General features: G+C 38.1%; 1 protein-coding gene across 2 annotated transcripts in view; it reads right to left on the bottom strand.

Annotated features, from left to right (window-relative positions):
* Positions 1-1,646: 1,646 nt before the first annotated feature.
* Positions 1,647-25,152, bottom strand: part of tango6 (transport and golgi organization 6 homolog (Drosophila)) — a 48,441-nt gene continuing 24,935 nt past the window's right edge. For both annotated transcript variants that reach the window (XM_066713978.1, XM_066713979.1), the window contains 4 exons: positions 24,984-25,136; positions 16,565-16,716; positions 11,358-11,471; positions 1,647-2,921 (listed from right to left, as the gene is read on the bottom strand). In XM_066713978.1, the coding sequence (XP_066570075.1) occupies positions 2,745-2,921; positions 11,358-11,471; positions 16,565-16,716; positions 24,984-25,136 (596 nt within the window). In that variant the 3' untranslated portion in view covers positions 1,647-2,744. The remainder of the gene's footprint in view (positions 2,922-11,357; positions 11,472-16,564; positions 16,717-24,983; positions 25,137-25,152) is intronic.

The raw sequence follows: 25,152 nt of genomic DNA, 5'->3' as shown, positions 1-25,152 counted from the left end.
GGTCAAGATAGTTCCTCCGTGAACGACATCTCTCGATAGCAGGCAAGACGTCGAGAGCCACCAAGGTTATCTCAGCCTGCCCCCCGTCTATCCACGCGCTGCGGTACCCTTGCTTATTCTCTGGGAAATGCGGGGAAACTAGCAGCCTGTGTGCACTTTAAAGGGCAAAGCCTGAGATCATCAAACAGACACTTCCTATACCTGCTGTGCGTTCCTCTTCTTCTTCAGGCAGGGCTGTGAGTGTGAATGCATGCTGGACAAATGAGCAGATCAGCTCACACAATGGTTTTTACAAAGCACACTGGACATTTAGCCAAAGCCGACACACAGCAAAGCCATTACATTTTAGTTTAATGACACCAGGTACCAAAAGAAGACTATTATTACAAAATAGTTGCATCCATCCTTGCTTTAGACTTATTTTCATTTGGCCCAGACTTGCTTCTAGGTTTTGCTCACCTTTTTCTTTGTTCAATGGTGCTTCTTTGTCGGATACTGAAAGGTGTCAGTTATTCAGAGTGCTTTATATGAATTCAAAGACCATGCAACAATGTCCGTGTCCGACTCAATCATTTGCTTCTTTGATGGGTTGACCAATACTGCGAATAGTTTTTTGGAAAATCAGCTGATTCTCTAAAGCTAAATGATCAAGCTACAACATGATTTAACTAGACAGAGTGTAATCCCATCCCTTGAGATAAACTATGACAAGTTTTCCCTTGGTACAAACACATTCACTACCCCTTGTGCTACATGGCTCATTAACAAGGATGTTACAATTTACAACCACACTTTCCCATCCCATGTGAAGATGTTTCACACCAGGTTAGTGATAATGCTTCGAGTGACGGATTTCTTGATTCGTAAAAAGTTTGTTTTAGTCACAGTGAGCCGACTGACATTACTGTACAGCCCATTCACTCCAACTACTTTTGACAAACAGCCAGGCTGTGTCATGTTTACAAATGTTGCCCTGTGCGAAGAAGCAGAACACAATTAGGCTATGTAAAATAAAGATTAAAAAAAGATGTCGCAACACCTTTCAATCTAGATTAAGCTTAATTGTGCATCAGACGGCTTGGAAATAGAGCAGTTTTATATAAATCATATACATCTTTCCACCTATAAATGAAACATGTGCCTCAGCTGCAGTTCAATCTATCTTCCAGCCAACAGCCAATGCAAATTAACTTTCACTCTCCAAATAGACTTTCACTTTCACTCTCCAAATACACCCTAACCTGCTCACCAGAATAATACTGTAATATTTGATGTGGACAAAACTGTTTAGTCTCTAAACAATACCATGCATACTTGTAGATGTAGTATACTTATAACTCTGGGGAGTTTTTGATCCATTTCAGCTGCTTGAGGGCCAATCTACTCATTTTAGAGTTTCCAATAACATTTCTCATACATTAATTAAACTGTCACCCATTATTTGAGCCTGTTTTACATACTGAAACAAGAAAAAAGAAAACACTTTAAAACAGCTGTCAAAGGAGTTGATTGTATTTCAGATGTTTTGCATGCTTGATTAAAAGCCCTTGTTTAGATTAGTTGACACCCATTTTCCCCCATTTAAGTCAAATAAAGGCCTCTTTTCAAAGCTTGGTGAATGGCCATTAACGCCAATTAATCACGTATTTGTGCCAGTTTTTCAATTGTTTTATTCATGTGATCAAGGGCAACTTTCAGGACTTTGGTACCAACATCCAAAAGAAGAGGAAGAAAGGAAAATGGAGGAGTAGAAGCATTTCACACTGAATTTGTTTTGTTTCCTTTGTAACCAATACGCAACATTAACACATGCTTTGGCCTTGCTCAAGACAAAGACATGTAATAGCCCATCACCAATGACGTATCAAAACACGTAAAGGCACTGTAATTAATTCTCATGAATTCTGAAATCGACCTGATTTTATAGTCTGGTTGACATTCTCACCCCACTCCTTCCTGCCCGTTCCTGAATGTAGTTATCTACTCAAAAACTGTGGTAGGGTCACCACATTTTAATTAATGACTGCTTGAAGCATTTACGAGGAGCTACCTCCTTTGAATGCATGTAAACCTCAAGCCTTATCTTGTATGGGCAGATCCCTCACCCTGAAAGACGTGCAGGCATTTAAATCTTGGGCCAAAAACATATATACGAGGACCTCCGTGTGTCGAGGGTGAGGTGTAAAGCTTTTCTTTACCAATATAATTAAAATAATCTCTTTGAATGCCATCTCAGGGTCAGCAGCTGTCAAACATGTCTAACCCCCTGCAGAGAGAAATAATTTACATACCCAATGTATTCCACAAAGAACACAGAGAAAACACTAAGCAGTTAGGAAAACCCTGCAAGGAAATGTTATTATTTTTGTATAGTTCCTTGAGTAACCATTATGTGAAAGTGAATGCATTATTTTGTCTTTATTTTCTAAAGGTAGCCAAACAGCAGTTAATAATGCGTAATGGGACATGTGCATAGCCAAATGAAGAGATATCTTTATTAGTGCTAGGTGGTCTGGCATGTTCGGACTGCTTGGGGAAGGATTCCAGTTTCCATCAGAAGGCAGTTAGACAAGCAAAAATAATATTTGTCTTTCTTTTCCTCTGATGCCTTTGTTTTGGATCGTCACTAGCTCCAGAAACATTCCGGGATAAAGCCATAACTGGAATCCCTACACAATTTACATTTACATATTTAGTTGTTAGCTAACTCCCCCACACACACACACACCAGGTGTTCAAGAAGTCTATGGCAGGACCACAATTTTCTTCTCCAGCTTCTGCTCTGGGAAGATGAATCTTCTGACAACATCATCCAACTCTTCCAGTGCCAGCTGGGCGTGCAGCACGGTGATGTCATCCCGGTCCATCTGCACCACCAGTTTCAGGGCACGGTACAGATCCCGGAGAACTTCGCTGAGGACCTGACAACCACAAAACAACAAGCAAGTCATCACACAGGTCAGGCATTTGCTGAAGCGCTATGGATTCTGTGTTTCTGGTGCTCATCCTGGGGAAAGAGGAAATTCATTGAGAAGGCAAGGTTTGAAAAATGAGGGGAATCAGATGAGGATTCATGCAACCCAGCTTCCTGATGTTTTGGTTACTTATTATTTTGCTTTGGGGGCAAATGTATATGGGCCAAAGAGCCTCACCTTTTCAACAGCACAACAAACACAAGAGTTGATGATTATGATAAGAACATAAGAAAGTTTACAAACAAAAGGAGGCCATTTGACCCATCGTGCTCATTTGGTGTCCATTAATAACTAGACGTTCAAGTTGTGCTTAATTCGGGCATACCAAGATCAACAATGAAAGTGTTAACGTATGCAAATGCTTGAATTGTTCTCAAGTGTTTGTTTCCATTTCCATCTCCCATTTTATACACACACACCTACAGTCAAGGACCAAGCTGCCAAACACATCTTCACACAGCAATCTGTCAAGGACTTGCCTACCTTCCCCACAGCATTTCTGTATCACGTTTCATGCACAACAGGGAGACAGGAAACCTTTAACTATCAGCTGGTTGTAAGAAAGGCTTCAGAAACAGAAGAGTGTGTTATTATGGGGTCAAAACAGCTGTCCAAAAGTGGCAATTACAAGAATGAAAGGGAGACAATTCTCATTATATCACTTCCAAGGCCAAGAAAGGAAGCTGTCAAAGCGGGGAATTTTCTCTTTACAGTACAGGCAATACAAATGAGGAACACATTGTGTGCTGTAATTTGATATGAAAAGCACAAGGTTTGGGTTTCCCCTTTTTGGTTGTCCACAACAAGTAATAATATGTCAGCAGTTTTCAGAGTTTTTATTTTCTGCTAAGCTAATTTAACACTGGTAGCCCTTGTTCAAAATGTTATGTTATGATTTCTAAGCTTAAGCTAGTTTTCACAGAGAAACTAAACATCAGCATGGACAAGTCCATACAAACTATGTCAAAGATTTAATCTGTGCATTCTATATTAAAAAAGGAAAATCTGCCTCTAGATATTCTACTTCCCCTTTTGTTGCCTCAAAATGCAGTAAAACTGTATTTATATTTATTTGTAAAATGTATCTACACATCCTACCCCACAACGTCCAGATGGAAACCATTTTTCTAGAAAAGAATAGTAATCCTAAATTAGCCCAGGTGTAACCAAATCACATTCAAAATCACATCAAGTTAAGTGGCCTCCACCTATGTTAAACTGTAGTTATTCAGATTATTGCAGGATAAATTCAGCAGTTCCTATAGGTCCTATAGGTCTGCTGTGTAGAGCATTTCAAAGCACAGACTCAATCATGAGCACCAAGGAGCTTTCAAAAAGACCTCCGGGATAAAGCTGGCAGAGATGAGGGGATGGGTATAAAAAATATCAAAGGCTTTGACTTCCCCAAAGGTGCTTCCACAAAGTTTAATAAATTATGATATTTCAGTTTTGTATTTTTTAATATGTAATTTTATTTAACAATAACAACTTTTCTCCCCTTAACAGTGAATTTAAATGCATGAAACTGAGGCACTGATACAGCAACATGTGGGGAAACATTGTGTAGACTTTCAATAGTCTCTCTCTCTCTCTCTCTCTCTCTATATATATATATATATATATATATATATATTGGAATTCAAAGAAGAATTTCAGAGACTGTTGCTTTAAAGCCAAGCAAAAAAAAAAAAAAAGAGAGACTTAATTTAACTCCCATCCACCTGAAAATCTCTCAGTTTATCCAACTTAAATTGCACAACAAAAACAGCCACATTAAGCCATTCTGATGGGGGCAAAGCTTAAGTCTTTCAAGTCTCTGACAAGGTTTGCCTTGGAGACACTATGTGACAAAGCCTAGATGAAGAGAATATGTGGCTTCAGGTCTTATATATGATTAGAATCTAAATCTCCACACCTCTACAGTATTGAGATAGCCACAGCTCTGCCTGTGCTAAGATGACAAGCCACAGAAGATTAATATAATTAACTTCCAAAAGATGTACCAAATCTCAGCCTAAGCTTTGAAACCCCTGTCATCAGTGTGCTAGCTCTGTAAGATCTACCAAGTTATGAGCTGGGCATCTGCGAAGAGAGTGGCAACCTCGAAAGAAGATCAAAACTATTCACTAGCATGTCATTGGAAGAAACGCTGTGGTTAGATGGGCTTAATCAAGTGGAAAATACAACAAGCCTGAACAAGTCTTACTTTTATTATCAAACAGGACAAACCACAAAGGGCAAACTGGAAGATCAATTTGGATATTAAAAGGGATTCATTTTTATTTATATTATCTTAGAGGTCAAAGCAATTTGCACATTTTGAGTAAAGATATGCAAAACCTTCCTGGGAATTCCCAAACATCACATTTTGTGTTCACATACATTCTCCTCATATCATTAACCAAAGCAACACCGCAAGCTTTTTTTTTTCCCTCCAGTTTTAAAGATCAGCTGTTAACAGATAATTATACATGAACATATTAAGCAGACTCAGAGACGACAAAACTGCAGCCAACTGAATCAAAAGAAAGTTGGGAGCGCCAAGGTGTAGAAAGTGCCTGAAAAGAGCCAGATTCATTCATTCTCAGAAGTAGAAGCTTTAATAGTGCTTATCTCCCGATGGGGTTGCTGCTATTCAAATCTTTTATCTTTTCCTCAAAGGATTATAAGGGGATAAAAGCTATTCAGATTCTACACACATTTATACAGCTGTCTTATAATACAAGAAGCAGCTAGAGGTTAAAAAATACTTTCAGAGGAGGCTTACAGAACAGTTGAATATCCTTCCACCTGTTATATTGTTCCTTTACACCTCAGAACAGATTGCATGACTTTTCACTTTTAATTTTAAATTCTCTTTTACATTCTCTTTACATTTCCTGACATTAAGCATACTTTTGAGTTGTTCCTTTATTGGGACAGGGTGTTGCTCACAATTTTCAGTTGACAGCTTCACTTAGCCCTGAACCTAACAAAACTTTTTTTTATTTACTTCAAGTTTACAATGGTGTTTGCCAGAATCCTGCAATTTGTGACATAAATCAAATTGTTGTTGCTACCGGCCCTGCCAAGTCATTAATATAATTAATATTTGTATTTTTGTTTTCATATTGTTAAGACCTGATATGTTGCAGGTGATACATTGTGAGAAACCCCTCTCTTAATATGCAAATATACAACAATAGTGTATGGGCTTCAATTGGCAAAAACACATAATACAGTGAATACAGGCAGTGATACAATACAGAAGCCTCAAAACACTTCCTTAAGCCTGGAGCAATGCTGTCAGAGCAAGCAATGCAAGACTTGTTTCAAGCAAAGAACATTCAATTAGTTTTACGTTCAAATAAACAACCACATGAAGGAGGGTATTTAAAAGTAATTATGGTAAAGCACTGCTTGACAGCTTTAATTTCTCTCAGTCATGAGAAGCAAATCCTAAACTAAGGGTGCTGAGGTACCACGACACTAAGAACAAGACTTATTATTAAACATCGCTGGTTCTCAAAGCTCCCCCTTGAGAAATAGAGTCACTGGGCACTGCTTCAAGCAACGCCAACTGCAGTAGATCTATATAGTGCTACATAAGAGCAGACACAGCTCATAAAGACACAAAGCCCAACAAGTGATCTGTATTTCACTGTATTGCTGGAGCAGGTACATATGGCTACGGATACTCAACGACTCACAGCAAAAAGAAAATGGGAGAGGATTATAGATTTCTCATTTTGAGAACCACTAATTTTGGAGGAGTTTAAGTAATAACGAATGAAGGAACGAAGAAGTGAAGTGAATTAATGAATGAAGGAATAAAAGGATGTCTTTCTCTTGCTCTTCTGGCCCACACAGGGTGAATCACATTCGTTATCCTTATCGTTTTAGCAACAAGTTATTTTTGCTATTGCAGTATCACAGATTAAATAGTTCAGTGGAAAGAGTCACAGAAAGTGGGAGAATCGCAGTAGCAGTGATGACTGAAAAGTAAATACGGGCTTCCACATGTAGCTGAAAGTATGGTTTATAGTGACTTAGTACATTGCATCTATATTCTATGGTAAAGTACCATAGTTTTGTTATACAAATAAAGCCTTAAGTGGAAGAAAAATACTGCCATTTAAGTTTTTTCTGGATCATATTTCTTAAGTTTTCCGTTTCTTGGTTCTGTTCTTGGTTGGTCAACATATAATATAATTCTTGATTGTTAAATATTACATTACTTATGATTAAGCCAGATTTACTAATTCTGCAAAACAACACACAAACATGCTTTGATTATACAGTAGTTACAATCCAAAATGCATTACATACTTAAAAACCTTGACCCTGAGGTTTGTATTCATTGAGCTTTACACCTAAAACGTCTGACTTTCTTTTCCCCGTACTGCACCTAAAGTCTTTTGTTGCATATCATTTGCAAGTCACCAAGGCTTCAGTTGTCGCATTGCAAACGTGTCTCTATAACCAATTTTTCATAGAAGGTGGGCGTGAAACTGTGAAAGCCCTTTATTGCACTGCCAGGAGTGAGATTTATGACAGGCTGAGCTGATGGAGCTGAGAGTCCACTTGGATAAATGGCTACCTGAAGGTGACGATCCAGGTCTCTCTGGTACAGAGCTAGCAGGGACTGAAATGCTAAACGTTTGGATGTAAGGAGACAGACAAAGCCTCAAGTGAGTTTTTTAGTTTTTTTTTTAATTTTGCTTTATCTTCACGGAATGAAAAAAAACAGATCACTGTACCATACTGGTACCGTTTGTGTTTCTGAATGATTTTAAATGCAAATCATGAGAATGACCCATTTCCACCAAAGATTTAGAATGAACAATTATTTTATTTTTTAAATGCTCCATTCCATTGGCATAAAACAGATAGAGCAAACCACAAATCTTCAGGGATTCTTTACACTGACATTTTGACTAATCCAAGCTAGTGTTAATTTAAGACTGAAGCTATGCCATTTGAAGTCTCCATTTAACCCACCACTGGATTTAGTCCCTGTGAATACGAGCCTATTGGATATCAGTGATCTATCTTAATGCAGCTTAATTTTACTTTCAATATGTTCAGAGTTTAAGAGAAAGAGTTTTGTGCACTGTAGGTTAATTAGTCTTTTTTTACTCTGCAATGGTTCTCTGAACACAGGGTGAAGAAGCATTCATTCTATCCATAAGATGAAGTCAAGTATTCAAATCTCTCTCCCAGTCCGACACAAATCACCAAGTTCCTCTACTGTCCTTTAGCTTAACCACCATATCAATCAACAGGTAGTTGTGCCAGCCGATGATCTTGTGGATTTCCAGAACATTTTCTGTTAAATTCCATTGGTTAAGATTTGCCTTTTAAACATTTTACACTTTTTTGGCGGGCAGGGTTATTTTCCTTACTTCGATCAATCACCAATCTCCACACATTTGCCCGTTAAGAAGTTGACTAAGTTCCAAGCGGAGCATGTGACCACACACACACCTTCTCGAGGTTTCTCTCAAGTGCCTCTACATTAAACAGCATTTCAATGTAACTACAGGGAGAGAACGGGAGAACAGGGAGAGAGAAAAAAAAAAACACTACATATGCAGGAACCATGATGGAAATGATTTTGTGATTGTGACTTTGAGGTTTTGCATCCCCTCTCATTCTGTCGCAGGTTTCAGATTTTCAGTTTTCCTCAAACAAATGGCCAGACTGATCCTGGGAAGAGTACCAACATCCACACCCTGCTGTGTGCCCCCCCACCTCCCATAACATGGCAGACAGTTTCTCAGGAATATTACAATCCAAGACATGCCCTCTCTTGATCTCACTCTGCCTTCCTTTTATTAATCATCATCCTGAAGCATGAGTACCTCCCTTGAACCACATCCTTTACGTTTTGGAAATACCCTGAGTCACAAACTAAACATCAAGGAAAAAATAAAACTATTGATCTTGTACTGGCACAATCTAAATAGTTACTGTCTTTTAGGCAACCTATTGATGGTACAGCTGTGGGAAAACTAAGGACCAACACTTAACAACATCTCTTCCACTCCAGTTTCTCCTTTATTTTGCCCTGGGAGTCCACACCCATTAAAGGGGATAGCGTGGAGTTGAGGCTGCAAGGATGCAAGGCATCAGCCATGTTGAGAAAAGGTATATTGTGATAATCCTCTTGTCTGATGAGGCCAACAATCCCCATATATTATAAAGCAAGGATAATGTTCTTGAAGTGTCTTATAACCTTGTAAATCTTGCAGTCTCAGTAGGTCATGTGAAATGCCAATGGAGATGAAGATGACAGTATGGTCCAACACATGGGACATCTTAGGGTTTGCCAAAACTCTTATTGATGGTGTGATCTGGGCAGGAGACTCATGCTAAGCCCTGGTTGATGTAGCCCCCTTCACTCAATAATTAATCATAAGGACCCTTTGTTTTGCATCCTAAATAGTCCTGAATCATGTCTGGTGGATGACATTTAATGACTCTGTATTTACCATTACATCATGGTGATTAACTAGCGCTCCCTTTCGAAGACAGTACCGGTAATGACTCTGCCTACCAGAACTGTTCATGACTTGATCCTGTGAACACTAACCTACATTCAGATGAGACAGTGTAAATGTTGCAACGGAGGCAACAATACAACTTTTTGTTTTTGTTTTGGGTTGTTAATCCTAAGGTTGAAGTTATGATTAACAAAAAATTAGTTAAAAATGTAGCTCATCACTCTGTCGTCAGCTCTAACTGCTTAGGATAACTCCACATTTAAAATGACTTTGGAAGAGAGTAGGAGATGTTCTTAAGCTAAAGCCTACAATGAGAGATTGCCAAATTAGAGTGGGTTTTGTAAACCTTTTCCCAGACACCTGCAAACCTATGACTGGATACAGAATTCAAGATTTCAGACATGTGTCCTGTGCTGAGATGGGAAACGCACCACAGTTACCTGCGGGGGTTTGGTAAACTGTTACACTCTCAAGAAAGTTGAACGGATCAAGCTCCTGAAATATAATCTTGACTAAGTCTTCATTAGCTAGTTTGGACAGTTCTAGCAGGCACTGACTTGAAGCTGATGAAGGGACCAAAACTGTATTTACTTAATACACTAAAGGTTCAGGAAGTATTTAAGATCTCAAGGAGACAATTCTTTGACAGATTAAAGGCCCCTAGGCAGTGATATAGCAGTGTATAGTTTGGAGAGATCCTATGTGAGGCTCACATTTAGCAGGAATCACATTATTCATCCAGAACAATAGATCAGGACACAGAGACAAAAATAAAAGATACCACACACAGGAAACCACTTTAGGTCAACTGTGTGTTTCCTTAGTCAGATTCTTTCAAACTTTGTGTTTTTTTTTTTGTTTTTTTTTTAAAGACAAAATAGATATGGTTGGTTGTACCTTTCAGGACAAATTTAAGGCCACTGACTTCCAAACTGTGGGCTGTCCAGTAGGATGCAAATGTATCTAAACAGCCAAATGAACTATACATGTCCTACACGTGGAAATCAGATCGCTGTAACCAGGCACAGAAGTCTTAAAAACTATGAAAATAGGACACGTATGGATTGTGTCATTTGATTGGGATCAACAGGGAGCAGAGCAGGGCATTGAAATCTCACGCACTTGTTACAACACTCTCCCTCAGCACAGAGCAGATGTGTGTAAGAGCATGAACTAAAACAAGTAGATAGATGGATTTAGACACTTCTAGCTCTACTGAATACAGGAAGAGAGAGACCCGTTTCCCTGTTGACCAAGGGAGCTGGGTTAAAATGCTATGCTGTGCTCCCTGCCAGTGATGTGACACTAGCAGAGGTCATGCTGTGAGGGAGGCTGGTCTTCAGTGGCATTTCTGCTGGGAAGACATTTTGTACTTATTCAATCATTAATAGTACAGTTCCAAAACAAAAGCAACATAACACTTAATACCGAAATGGTGTTAATCATTTACACCCCCAAAAATACTGTGCAGTTGACCTTTAATATGCTGCATGTGCAATTAATTTAAAATGGTAAGAGAAACTGAAGACAACGTGAACATCATTTTAATTATTTTAACAGTTTCAGAGTTGTGTCACTTTTATTCATGATGGAATTCCTGCATTTCAGTCCACTGTGCTATTCAATCTGTTTCTGCAGAACACCACATTTTGATAAGGTAGCAACCCCAAACACACTTAAGTTGCGCTTGAAGGATTAAATGAGCTTTGTGTAACACGAGATTGCAACATTTTTCTCCAAGGATGGGCCAAAAGCTCTACACAGCCCAAGGGGGAAAAGAGAAGACACAAACTATATTCAAACCTATATGTGAATCTTTTCCCATGTTGAGTCTGTATACTGTATTAACAGTGTAGGAGAGTGGCGTTATCTGCCTGTGCCGTATGGTTTTCCTTACCTGCATGGATCTGTCACTCAGTCCGCGGAGGAGCAGGGCAATGACATGGACGGCTGCCCGGCGCACCTCTGCCTCCCGGTCCGTCTTAAGGATGGCAGATAAGCACCAGCTCAACTGAAAAGAAAGGATAAAACATTGGGTTAAGACAGTGTTGCTCTCCCCACTCCTCTCTGAAACCAGCTTTTATACGATTTTACTCAGACACGTGCCTGTATTGTAATGTCTGTCTTAGGAAATAATAAAACCTCCAGATCTGAAGATAAGTTACATACATCCACTAGTATTGGTCAATAGAAACACCATTCAAAATAAGATCCCGTTCACACTTGAAAACTCATATGTGAACGGTGTCATAGATTTAGGCGGGTCACAACTAGTCATTTTCGACCCGGCCTAACGCGGCCGAACTGTGACTGTGACGGTGACGGTGACGCGCCGGTGGAAAGCGTCAGCGTGTGAAGCAACTCAAGCCCCGCCCCCAGAGAATAAACCCAATAAACGCGGGCAGCGACACAGCTGCACTGCAGGACAGTGTTGTCTCTATTGTTTCAATGTCAGATCGATCTGTAGCCTTAAATGTACTGATCCGAGTCCAAGATCTTTTAAAGATCTTTTAAAGATTTTATGAATGATTGTTTTTAAAAGAAGATTTTAAATAATGAATCTTAATTGTTTTTAAAGATTTAGTTGTTTTTAAATCACATTGTTTAGGGCTTTTATGTATAGTTTTGTTATATTTTGTTGTCAAATACATTGACCGTTTTTGGGTTTAATTTAAAATGCATTAGACTTTTCTTGTTTGTTTTTTATTTTTTCCTTTTAATTGTTTCTTTATTTTGTCTAATGCATTTTCTGTTATTTTCAATGTATTTGACTTTTTTGTTGGTGTGCAGTTTTTGCTTTTATCACGTTTTGTTTATTTGATTTGAGCACGTTTATTTTAAAGTTAATTGTTTTAGTTTTGTTAAAAAAATCACAAGATTTTAAAATTTTTAAGTGATTTTAAGGATTGATATGTCAATGTTTTTAATCATAAGTATTAAAAATTGAATTGTTTTTATTGATGAAAAGAAAATACTAAATCCAATAAAATAGTATTAAATGTACTGATCCATTTCTCTAGCTCACATCTTTATATATATTATACAAGTCTAGGCTAAGTAATGAGTTCAAACTACTCGGTCGATTAAAATAAAAGTGTGTAGCTGGTAAACTTGCTATTGTTTGTTCTTGTACTAAGTATGATTGAAGTCTGAAATTTAACAGCATGCATTTTACACGTGGAAATTGCATTGTGACATTGTGAACGGGACCATAACTTTATTAATTATCCGAATTTTGCATTAAAACAATTTTAATCGAAGCAGGTTTCCATTCAAATCAGTGCATTTTAATACGAGACTAGTTGTTTACTATACAATCCGAAATGCGATTATTTTGAGCTGAGCAGTACAATCTCAAATGCCGGCGTTAGGAGACAACTGGGCCGATGCAGAAATGAAAGCGCGGTTTACAATGAGGATGAAGATGAAGTTTAAACAGAAAGCGCAGGAACTGCAGCGCTGCTGTGATGTGACCACAGACGCGTCACAGAGGCTGCTTCCATGCACACGATTTACTGTGATTTAATGCAGATGTGCTAATAGAGGTGCTTCGCTTTCGGGTGGATTGTAACAGCACTTTTAGACTTGCAGAACCGAAGATAGACATTTGAAAAGGGAAATATATGAATTGGATTCCCAATTGAACCAGCACATTTTTAATTATTTTAGAAAGCTTCGGCTGCAAAGGGTAAGATTACTTTCAAATAAAATATAGAACCGATCAATAGCCTATATATTTACATCAATATTAATAAGTTGTGATTATAAATACAGCGCATACACCTGTAAGCAGAGCTAATGTCCTGCGTCACTGGTTTGTTTGAGCAGATGTTTTTTCCCGGCATGCATTTCGTTTAGGCCGCCCTTTCGCCGCATATGTGACGCACTGAGGCTCCTAAACCCGCAAGTGTGAACGGGGGGACTAAATTGGAGACGGACAGGGCCGGCCTAATAAGTGAGAACGGGGTCTAAGAAACAAATGTACGCGAGGTTTGTGAAGATGTCAGTGTGATTTGCGATTTCTATTATTAATTCACATCAAATGGGATGCTTGATAAACTTTTCAAAAGAAGACAGACGTTTTAATGTTCTTTATTCCAAAAAAATATTATTTCGAACTGCCCAGCATGTATAGCATGCCTGTGTGTAACAGCTAATGGATGGACCACAATTCAACTTAATTAAATCAATGAACCCCTTAGATGAAATTAGAATGTCGCAGAGCACTTCTTGTAAGCACCCCTGACAATGCAGCTCAGTAATTAGCGGAGAGCTGGCCTGTGTGTTGTAAAACCATCTGCCAGAGCCGTCAAGTAGCCTTAGCAACGTGGCTTTTTTTTTTTTATTAAGAAATCTCCACAGGTCACTAGCATTTCTTCACAGACGCCTGCTTCCAAAAGGAACCGGCCAACATTTCCGAGGCTGCTCAGTACACACACCATTCCCTGTGGGCTGGGCCTGGTCAATAGTAGCCCGCACCCCCGTCAGGGCGAAAACCCATGAAACGCTTCATTCAACGATAAGGCAGCCCCCTATCAATGAAGCCTGTTTTTATTAAACTCTCCTCTCGGCTTCATCCCACTTGTGCTGACTGAAGCCCGTGTCTCCATTTAATCATTCAAGACAGCTTTGCTGGCAGTGGCGGTTCGTGTTTCTCCTGCTGCTTGTGTGCTTTCCAGTGAATAAGAGTCGCTTGTTCAATACCTCCATTCCTACTTGTTTAACCACTTGACTCCTTCCCGTTCTAGTAAGACTATATCGGTGGTGAGTTAAGTACCCTGATCTGGTGAGGCAAGATCATTAAAGAAAGTATCAGAGCACATAATCAAACCTAGAAAACTGGGTCAGCAAGTTAATTTGTTTTAGTTTTATCTGATTCAATTTAGATTTTTCAATGGACTATTTTATTCATATCTACAGTGTGAAAAAGCTCTGAACTTTTTCTAGGTTCCTCCATTAGTAAAAATTGGCATGGACCTTGAACATGTATTTCCACAGACTCCCTAAATACTAAGCCTTATGTTTAACAGCTGATTAAAAAAACAATGCCCACAATGTGATCTTAATACCACACTAATCTTTGTTCTCTTCCCCTCTCTTTCATCATACAGCTGGTTTGAGCCCAACATCAAAAAAGGCAGGTGGTTTTCAGAGGTTCTCTGAAAAAAGTTTTACCTTCTAATTCACTTAATAAGAAGGACTCAACAAAGGCAACTGTAAGACACTACCAAGATCCATACGTATATTTTTGCAACCCCAAATGTGGCGGTGACCCTAAAAACTTTACAGTGCCAGAAACACTTTCTCACTCCTTGTTACTGCTGAGTTCATTGCAAATGTAATTGCGTTACAGACTGCTGAGCGAGGCTACAGAAGATAAACAGGGAGTAATGCTTAGAGATTTCTGTTTTCTCTCGCTGAAAGAAACTGCAGCTTTTCCAGAAGCCAATGCAGGGACGTTACAGTGAGTATCCGCTGAAAGTAATTTTGGGGCAGCTGAACTGGATGAAGGACCTCACTTAATCCTATCAGGCCTTTCACAGCCGTTGACAAATAGTCTGCCTGATTTAGCCCCCCACCACGACCCCTAAAAGCTCACGCTCAGCACTGGAGAGGGTTCATTATGAGGAAGCGATGCTGATTCCCACAATGTCCCAGAGGACGATCGTAATGCATATGGCTGCTGAGTTTAAGAAACGTACCCAAGTGTGAAGGTGAAATCTTCAATGATCACAATAGCTTTTCCCTTCCCCAGGCGTACTCCTCACAACTCTCAACCAGATCTATTAAAAGCTTCTGCCGCAGGCGGAACATGATTAAAATAAAGACTGTGTGTCTGTAACCTCGGCTGATAATTACACCTTCTATTAAAACGCTGTAACTGATTTGTTAAGTGTACTTCAGTTGAAAGTGATGGATACTCTCTCTGTTCAACTGAAGAAATGCAGCGCATGGACTTTATTGGAACTGATCTTGAGTAGAATTTGTCAACCTAGTCATATTCTATAGCTTTGTTATAAAATTGTAGTTAAATTCTTGTGTATTTTTAAAGGTGTGAGTTTACAATCAGATTTTAGGCCCCTAGGGGAATGCTTAATTATAGGTTTGCTAAGGAAATTAGTTCCGATTGCAGGATTCTTTGTTAAGCTGTTAAAAATATGTCAAGCATAGTAATGAGGTCTGAAAACTCAAATTAGGTGATCTTCTGCGACAGGTTAAACATTGGAACAGTGCACACTCCATCAAGAAAGAAAGATGTTGAAAATGATTAATTAAGCACAGTATTTAATCTCCTCCAGGCCTATAGTAGTCTCTTCCATTTTCTTAAAAAAAAAAAAAATCTTACTGCTGAAATTGAAATTTCCATTTGATTTTCACAGCCATCAACATGTTTTCTAATGTTTTTCACTGGGTAAGGGCAAGAAATCATAATAATGAATAATAAACAGCCCCAGATGCAGGGAATAAAAAAAAAATGTCCTGTTTCATTATAAAGTCCCAGCTGGGAGAGGGTTGTGGTGTATTAAAACATTGAAATTCTCATGATAAATAACTCGTACATAATCCAGGCATTGGATGCACATTTTGAATGTAAAGCAAACTTAATTGCATCCTTTTGCAGAGTGCAGTAGGCTGGTTTGGGAATGTGGATTTCCACTACAGGTGAGTGTGATTTTGTTCTGATATTGTTTTGACAGCAGGTGCTGTTTACATAGAACAACATTCAATCTCAATTAAACACAAAGCATTGCAACTAGTGCCTTTGGCTGAGAAGTGTAAACTGCATACAAGGATCTGCTGAACCAAAATAAATGCCACAGCACTATTACAGATAATACAGTGAATAATAATGAAATTATTAATTTTGCAATGGAGGTAAAGCGATTTGAGATATTCCAAACACTTAAGGCAAGCAAAATCCTTCAACTGAGCAAAACATTTACAATCTACAGTGCTATTAACCTTCAGCGTATCACTAGTGATGATGCATTGCTGGGTCACACTTTTACTGAGGTATTTCAAATTGTTTTGGTAGCTCTGGGAGAGAATACTACGCAGTCCATTTCTCAGATGTATGTTTTTGTAGTGTAAGTCCTCCATTACCTCATGAGCCATTGGCCCTAGGGCGAAGTTTAGTCTCTGGCAGAGCTCCCCCAGGTTGGACAAGCTGCTGGCCCTCATCATGCTGTCCTCGTCTCGGGCTCTTCTCAGGAACACGTTGATCAACGGGCCTCCGTAATGGGAAGCCAAATCACCTGGAGGAATAAGACACACAATATTCTTTTTGTTTTCTCCTCGCAGTTCCCGACAACATAAAACACACAGGAAAAGAAGCCTCTCTTCTCACCCATCTCCTTTATAATGTAGGTTACTTAACTCTCCTCTCTCCTTGACCTGATTTTTTCATGACTTTTCATTACGCTGTCTTTCCTTCCCACCTCTCTGACTTCATCAATTTCATTTCAATCCTTGCCGTCTGTCTACATTGCATTACCCTTCAAATATCCCTTCGACAACTCTTCAGGACTCAATGTAATCATGTATAAATGCTTTAACCTTTGATTAGTGATTATAATTAATAATTAAATTAGGAAAGAAAGAAAGAAAGAAAAAGACCAAAGACAGAAGGCAGAAACCATACACTTTGGTGTTCTTGTTAAATGTGACCTAGTCCTCTGGGCCAGCTCTGTCTATAGCTTCCAGGATTGTGAACACTGGCATTAGCACTAGTTTAAGCAGTATACCACACTGACCATATCAATGTGAATTAGTAACCTGCACCACTGGAAAATGATGGAGCTGGAAAAATGTAACCCTGTGAAATACAGTTATCTGCTACTAGATCAGCTCCATCACTGGCACCCAGACACCTTGCTATGACCCACATTTAGATTTAAGTCTGAGAGGGCTCAATCACCCTAGACTGATGAACACACCAGAGACTTGTGTTCTCATTGTGGTAAACACTGGTCCATCTGAGGCAGTGATGGAACTGACAGGTGAAAACAATCCTCACATCCATTTCTCCTGCTGAATACAGACACTGAAAAGCTGTGAAGTGCAAGGCAGTAATGTACTGGCCATCGGTGGGTCAACCCGATATATATGTATACATCTCCTGCGCCAGGGCGTTCGACTAGGCCAGCCCAATGGTCAAGTTTACACATTGTCTAGGGTGACCATACATCCTGCTTTTATCAGGACAGTGCTGGATTTTAATGAAATGTCCGGTGTCCCAACAATTTTCGCAAAATTGTCTAAATGTTCTTGTTTTAGCTTCCCTAAACTCACTTAAAACTCTTAAAAGCTTAAAAATAGACAAGTCAACAATCACATGAAGAAGTGAAGATTTTAATTATATTGGTAAACCCTAATTACTGGTAAGTATACATAATACAGTGATGCTAGTATAGATCCATATATCTATGGAAAGTAGACTATAGTTTACTTATACTGTAAGAAGTATATTAACTTCCCATTTTGTAGGCCTACTGTTGATTTTGTCTTTTTGTGAAACGTTGATTTATATATCCTAGGAGAAAACGTGCTGCACAGCAATAACTTAAACAGTTAAACAGTACATCCCTTGTTCTCACAGTTTGAGAAGTTACCTTCAACCAAAAATGTATACAGGAAATCTTTTATTCCCACTGCAATTAGCTTTGTTAACTCAAGATGATTTTAAATAGTATTTTAGAATTTTCCACCTTGTGTGAACAAAAGTATTATTGTATTGTATTGTACCTTGTTTAACAATGGTGCTGTAGAAAACATGGAATAAACACATTTAACCTTCTTCCTGTTTACAGTTAGGTTCATTAACACTTTTATTTGCACAATAATAATAATAATCATCATAATAAATAATTATAGCCTAATAATAAATGAAAAATATTGATACATAGTCAATATTTAATTGTTAATAACTGACTACCCATAAACATTCTATCTACATTCACTATAAAATGTAGAAACAGTGTTCCCTGAAATTCCTGCAGTTTACTGTTCCTAAAAAAAATGTATAGCTACGCATGTAATATACCAGATGAAAGAAAAAATTCAAACCATTTCACTTATATAAAACATTTTAAAACTTAGTAGGGATCTATCAGAATGCACAAAAATATAGCTTGCAAAATTCCTATGCAACAAATGGCAGTCTTATCTCTATAGTTTATAAAGGGTTAACAAGTATAAGAGCCCTCTACATCATCAGTTACAATTCCCTTTATGTATTAAGAAAACAAACAATTACTATAAACCACAAAGGGAAAAGCTTTGGAATATTATTCTGTCAGTGACTCATGATACACCCTGGCATGGTTCCAGTACAACTAAGCAGGGCAATCCTCCAAGAGTTACGGTGTCGATCAAAGAGGTTGACCTGGCTTTCTGTACAGGTGTTTATAGTTCATTCACCACTCTTAACATATATCTGCTCATTTGGATGATTCATACAGCTCACGTTAGTTACACGCAGAAAAGGAAGACACAGTATTGCTCCAGATTAAAACACATACTGAGAAGATATTTGTGCTAGAACAGTTTGGCAGGTCTAACGGTATTCCAAGTAGCTTCACACAGAAGGAAGATGCTTGGAAATTTAATACAACACCTGCAGATGTGTAATTTCCTGACATTTTCACACATCTGCACACAGATTTTGCATTAAACCTGTAAAAGTTAAAACTGTTTGGTGTGATTTTGTTTTTCATTTAAATGGAATAGCATGTCACTTTCATTTGGATTTAAATTATTATATTCTCAACCTATCTGACATGAAAATGTGGCATATGAACATTATGTATAAAATATAGCCTAGTAATTAATTTTTTTTTTTCTAATTCAGTTTTTTCCTATGCCTCTATATTGTAAATTGTTTACCTTAAATGCTTTTAATAATCTGTGTTAAATACTTTATACTTGGTGAGCTGAGATACAAAACCTGCATTATTAATCTCAAGGTACTTTCAAAGACCACATCTTATTAGTAAAAACAGTAAACATTTCTAAAGTAAAAGCTAAGTGTGAGGCAGACTTCATTTCTAAACACACTTATACACTTTATACAGCTCCTTAAAAACAGGCTTCACAAATCATGTGATTTCCATATTCCATATATGCTTGAGGATTAGTACCATTATTCTTTCGGGTCCATTTGTATTCTTCCCACTCCAGAAAGACACTGACCGAACCTCAGTGCTGCCTGTGTGTACATGCACTTTTTGAATAAAAACTTGAAATTATTGAAATGACAATTTAGGTCATGCAGCTGTACAGATCTTTGGATTAAGTGTATTAAAGGCAACTTAAATTACAACTGGACAACAGTAACAATAATGGCATGGCATATCATGAGAAACAGCTCAAATTCACCTCAAGCCATTTTCTCCCTCATCTCTGAAAAGCAGTGCATTGATATTCACAAAAAGGAACACCTTATAAATCAGAAATAATGAATGCATGACTGCTCTAGGACTTGAACATTTTATCACTTTCTAGTTTTGCCTTTGTCGGAGAGTCTATTATCCCAAGAGCAAGTAATTGGAGAAAGAGGATGAAGCTTATTGATCATATTGTACACCATTAAGACAAATCTTGTCATATTGAGTTGGTTCTCTCAGATTACCCTATGATATTGAAAATACTTATAAACGGTGCCGTGAGAAACAGAGATACACCAACCAAGCACTGCAAGATGTTGTTCTAAGCAAATTGAAATGTCCCAACTATGGAATCAATGACAGTAGCAAGTTTATGAATGGATGTGAAATCATCATCTGCTGTGCAAACATAAAACAAAGGACACGCAACTCTAAAATCACAACTGCCTGACCATGAACTTTTACAGTTATGGATCAAATGGAGCAGACACATTTTCATGGCAGGGCAAAGCAAGGGACAAACTGACCCTAAATGCAGGTTTTGGACTCTTGATTGTTTTTCCCCCAACAAGGTTTAAATCAAATTCCATTCTCCATCTGCTTTTTTGCAGATCGGTTGTCAAGGGAATGATGCTCAAAGCAAATCAAACAAATTTATACACAGGCCAAATACAGAACCCCTATCAACTGTCTAGAAGGCATCTGATTTCAATCGATTTGATGGACTTATGCTGTACAACTAATCAATCGTAAGACTAAATTGCAAGTTTGCCTGTTGTACAGAGGTATTGTGGGGGACTGTTGGATACCTAGACCTGTAGAGGTAGATGATTGCCCAAATGCAGAGCGATGCAACATTAACATGAAGTAGATCTGCAGAGCAATGATATCAAAGGCTGGGGTCACTTCCAAATTCAGGTTTTGTGGAGTGGAACTGGAAGTGAAAAATGTAAACGTTACAGAATTTTAATGGGAACTGATGTCAGAAAACTACAAATGATGTAAAATGTTGTCTGCCACTAGTGTGTGGTTTAAGAGAAGTGCTTGGCATCTACTCTGTGAGACAGGTGTGGACAGGAACGAAGGGGAATGGCGTTATTTGCATTTTTTCCTTAGGAAACTCATGTTTCATCTTGAGCGAGGGGAACTGACTACATTCTAAACCTTCACCAGAACTTGCAATTGAAAGATATGTGATAATAAATCAGATTTTGATATTGTAATGAAGCAGCTGACTTTATAACAGTAGACACTATGCTTGAAACATGTATTTTATTCTATGTTAGTCTGATCGATTGATGTTCTGCAAGGGGAAAGGATACTTTTGAAGAATAAAAATAGTTAAATATCTTGAGAAAACTAGGTCACATTTAAATAATTCAATGCTTTTGTAATTGGCAACAATTTATGTTTAAAAAGGAGTGCCATGCAATGAAACTGAGAAGATCAGGTCATATTCCCAGATAAAACTCATTCAATGTGTGAGAATACAAAGGGTCCGTTTGTGAAAGGTACAGTGCCTTGTTTGGTTTCTGCTTTGGGTTTTTCATGGATTAAGGCTATGGTGGAAAGGAGCCATTTAAAGGACAAATACTGGACAAAAAATTAATAAAGAAAACCATTGGAGTTCGTATTTTTATTGTCGATAGGCATCCTATTCCAATTACACATTTGAGAACAATAGCATTATCTTCATCAGTATTGATTACTCATAAAAATATTACCCCACTCTCCCCCTGCCCACCAGTAGAAAACACAATTCAAGTAACAGTAACATCAATGCGCCCAGTGGGTCATATCCCAGAAATATGCAGCCACCCATGGCCATGAATATTGACTTAAAAGGACTTCCCATCCTGTACGTATGTAAGGAAGACCTGTCTCTGCAAGTCTGCAGATTGGAAACCGTTTCCTGTTAGTGCAGGACAGGAACAGGAGACAGACCTTATTTAGTACGTGCAAAGTGTGGAAGAAAGTCATGGTACTGTCATCATTTCAGACAACCTGAGACATATTTCTGCAGCATCCTTGCAGTGACCCATAAACCACTTCAAAGCTGGGAAGTAGATTTCATTTTATGGTGTAAGCGATGAGTTATATTCTGGTTTCTTCAGTATTTTATTTTTTCCCAGGAATTGTTTTTATTTCATTCTCCACTCAAACAATTCTTTCCATGTTCAGGATGTTCACTCTTATAAGTGGAAAGTGAAGCTTATATTATCAGTTACATTTCCACTTCAGTATGTTATTCTCTGACTGGTTTATTTGTTTTCCTTTAACACTTGCCAAAATTCCACATTGTTTGAGTATGACATTTAATAATAGAAAAAAAAAACAATAACAGTGCTGCTGAAAAACATTGGCATTTGCCCAGGTTAAATACGTCTCTCTGGCTTAAAAGTATGTCTATTATCCAGAGCCCTGGTAAGTATATTTCCTAATATTTTACTCACAGATTACATATGAGCAGCTCCTGATGGACTAAATATAATCCTACCAAACAGTAGCACTTCCCTTTACCAAACTGACACTGATCAAAACCTTTAAATATCTTGCTACAGAATTCTCTCTTTTGGTTTTTGACAGTGCAGTCCTTAACAAGAGCCTAAATCAGATTCTGCAATGTGTAAGACAAATATCAACATCAATCAATTAGGAATACATCTAATTTTAATCGTTTGAGTATTGTTCTAAATACCTGAATGAATGTAAAATATATGTAATTCTTCCACAATTAAATCTGGTGTATTGGGTAGAGGTTTTCATTTAATCCTTTTGCAGACTTGTACTCCAAGAACACATTTCTCACTTTGGTGGGAGCTTCAGTGACAGGTGGCAGTGCATTCTGAAGTGAATCTAATTGCTGCATCCAGTTTTCTCTATGTTGCAAATCCCCACAGACCCCTTTAGTGATGATAAATCTACTGCATAATCCTATTAGTATGAAATCATTCTGCAATATCCATAAAATAACTATGCTATCCTTTATAGCATGTAAACTGTATTTTACTTGTTAAAATTAAGAGACAACTGCAAAATTATCAGTTTCTATGGTTTTACTATTTATAGGTATGTGTTTGGGTACAATGAACAACTACTGACATTTCTCCCAAATTTCAAATAAAAATATGAATGGAATGGAATGGCTGCCATACATGTAGCGATGCTGATTTAAGAAAAAACTGCAGTGGTCTCTTAATGTTTTCCAGATCTGTATATTATATATATATATATATATATATATATATATATATATATATATATATATAGTCAAGTCAAACTACTACATTAATTGAGATAAACATAAAATAAACTACTTTTGGATAGGTTACCATGATTTCTTCTATATAATGTCTTCCAATATTAATTTAATGTACAGTCATCCAAACACACACACATAATACATATTTTGAATAAGTTGAAATGTGAAATCTTCACATGATTAATTTTAACCAAAAAAGAAAACATCAAAATGATTACAGATTGCCTTCACGAAATAATTACAATTTCTCAAAGAAAAGCACCCCAGTAATTGGCACACTGCTGTGCAACTACTCTTAGTACCATTTTGAGCAATGCAATTAACAAATCGCTCCAAATCAGTTCATAAGCATAGTCTTCCTGCAGCTGACTCCATTGGCAGTGATACAAAAGATAAGTCTGAGGCGCCTCAGACTACAATCACTGTGTGTCAAAGGCAGGCTGTATTTCTTTTCTTTACTGTCTCCCATTGCAACTGGGTGAGCACCAAGTCTAACACTTCACTTTCTCAATCAAACAAGCAGTAGTGTTTTTTTATGAGCTTGTATATATGTAACACTAAATTAAAACAATGTTGATTCATAAATTAGAACAGAGGACAGTAATTCCCACTTTGATTAATAGTGTTTTTTTGTATACCCCCCAAAACAACTAAAGATAATATCTGGGGGTGTTGATGCCAGCTGTGTGCCTAGTGAGAGCTGCTTCTGTTTTGAGGCTGAATCTTTGCCAGGCTGTGATTATCTACGATTTTGTCTGGGTGATCATTCACTCATAGAAGGTGCAACTACTGAAAAGGATTATCTGAGTGGAAAGGAGGGAAAAAACTGTTGCTTTTAACAATGATTCACAGAAGAGATCAGCTCTTTAAACAAGCTGTTGTTCTGAAGCCTATATTGAACCAATCAATCTAGAACCACGAATAGGAGGAAAGAGAAGATTGTCTCAAAGAACCAATCAACATGTCTTCAAGCATCTTTGCCAAATAGTAGGGTTTACAGAAGGGGGGTGATGTCATCATAATGGAAATAATGCCATTCCACTTCAGATCCTTATCTTGACATATTGCTTCTGAGTAAGGCATGGGGATGACAAGGGTTATGAACGGGCAACACAATTCCAAGTCTTTTCACTTTAGATTCTGCTGAAGTTAATATATTATTGTCGTCTCAGTGAAGCGCTTTGAGTTCTTTGGATGAGAGTATGTTTGTCTTTACATAAGGAAACCTACTTTACATATTTTAATACAGAAAAAGTTGAAAATCCACACCTGCTTGTTGTCGGGAAGTGGGAATTGAATATTCTTTGGCTCATACCGTGACTCAACAGGCCTACCAAGTGTTCCCAGAAACTCACCAAAGTCACAAAGCCTCCCTAGACAAAGGATCATTCAGGTGAAAACCAAGATTCCTTTCTCAACATTTAAAAACATGAAGGAGGTTGTTTTGCTTGTTTTATCTCACAGGAAGCGTTTGGTTGGGATGTGGTGATAGAGGTCAGAAAGTCAGTCTTTAAAATAATCAAGGAGCTGCTTCATTGACAGAGCCATCAGGACCTTAACCTGTGGCGTTTACATTGGCCCAGCCTGGAGGGATCAATGTTTTTTTCCAGTGGATGGTTGCATAACCATGGTTGAGAACTGTCATGTCGATTTCATATGGTTAGCTTCAATTTACAGGTTGTTAAAGGTGACAATACTAACATCTTGCATTCATATAATATGTAGACTTCTGTCTGAGTGGAGACAACATTTGTCAAATATGCCCACAGCAAGACGAAGAAAACGATTTATTATATTTCAGAAACCACCAAGTAGCCAAAATGCACCAGAAGCAGGTGAGAACATGGTCTCCTACAGATATACTGAGCTCACTCACCCAAAGCCCTGCTCGCCCTCATTAGAACTTCCCCCACTTTCAGCCGGGTTTCCAGGGAGCGTGGTTTCCTGCTGTCTGGAGGTCCTTGCTGGTACTCATCCAGCAGCCTCCGCAAAATCTGTTCCGGAAACACATCAGCCAGCACCGCCAAACCTAGATTGAGGCATTA

This window comes from Amia ocellicauda, chromosome 9 (genome assembly GCF_036373705.1).
Source record: "Amia ocellicauda isolate fAmiCal2 chromosome 9, fAmiCal2.hap1, whole genome shotgun sequence".
NCBI lineage: Eukaryota > Metazoa > Chordata > Actinopteri > Amiiformes > Amiidae > Amia > Amia ocellicauda.
The sequence above is the reverse complement of the archived record's forward strand: the minus strand, read 5'-3'. Positions and strand labels throughout refer to the sequence as shown.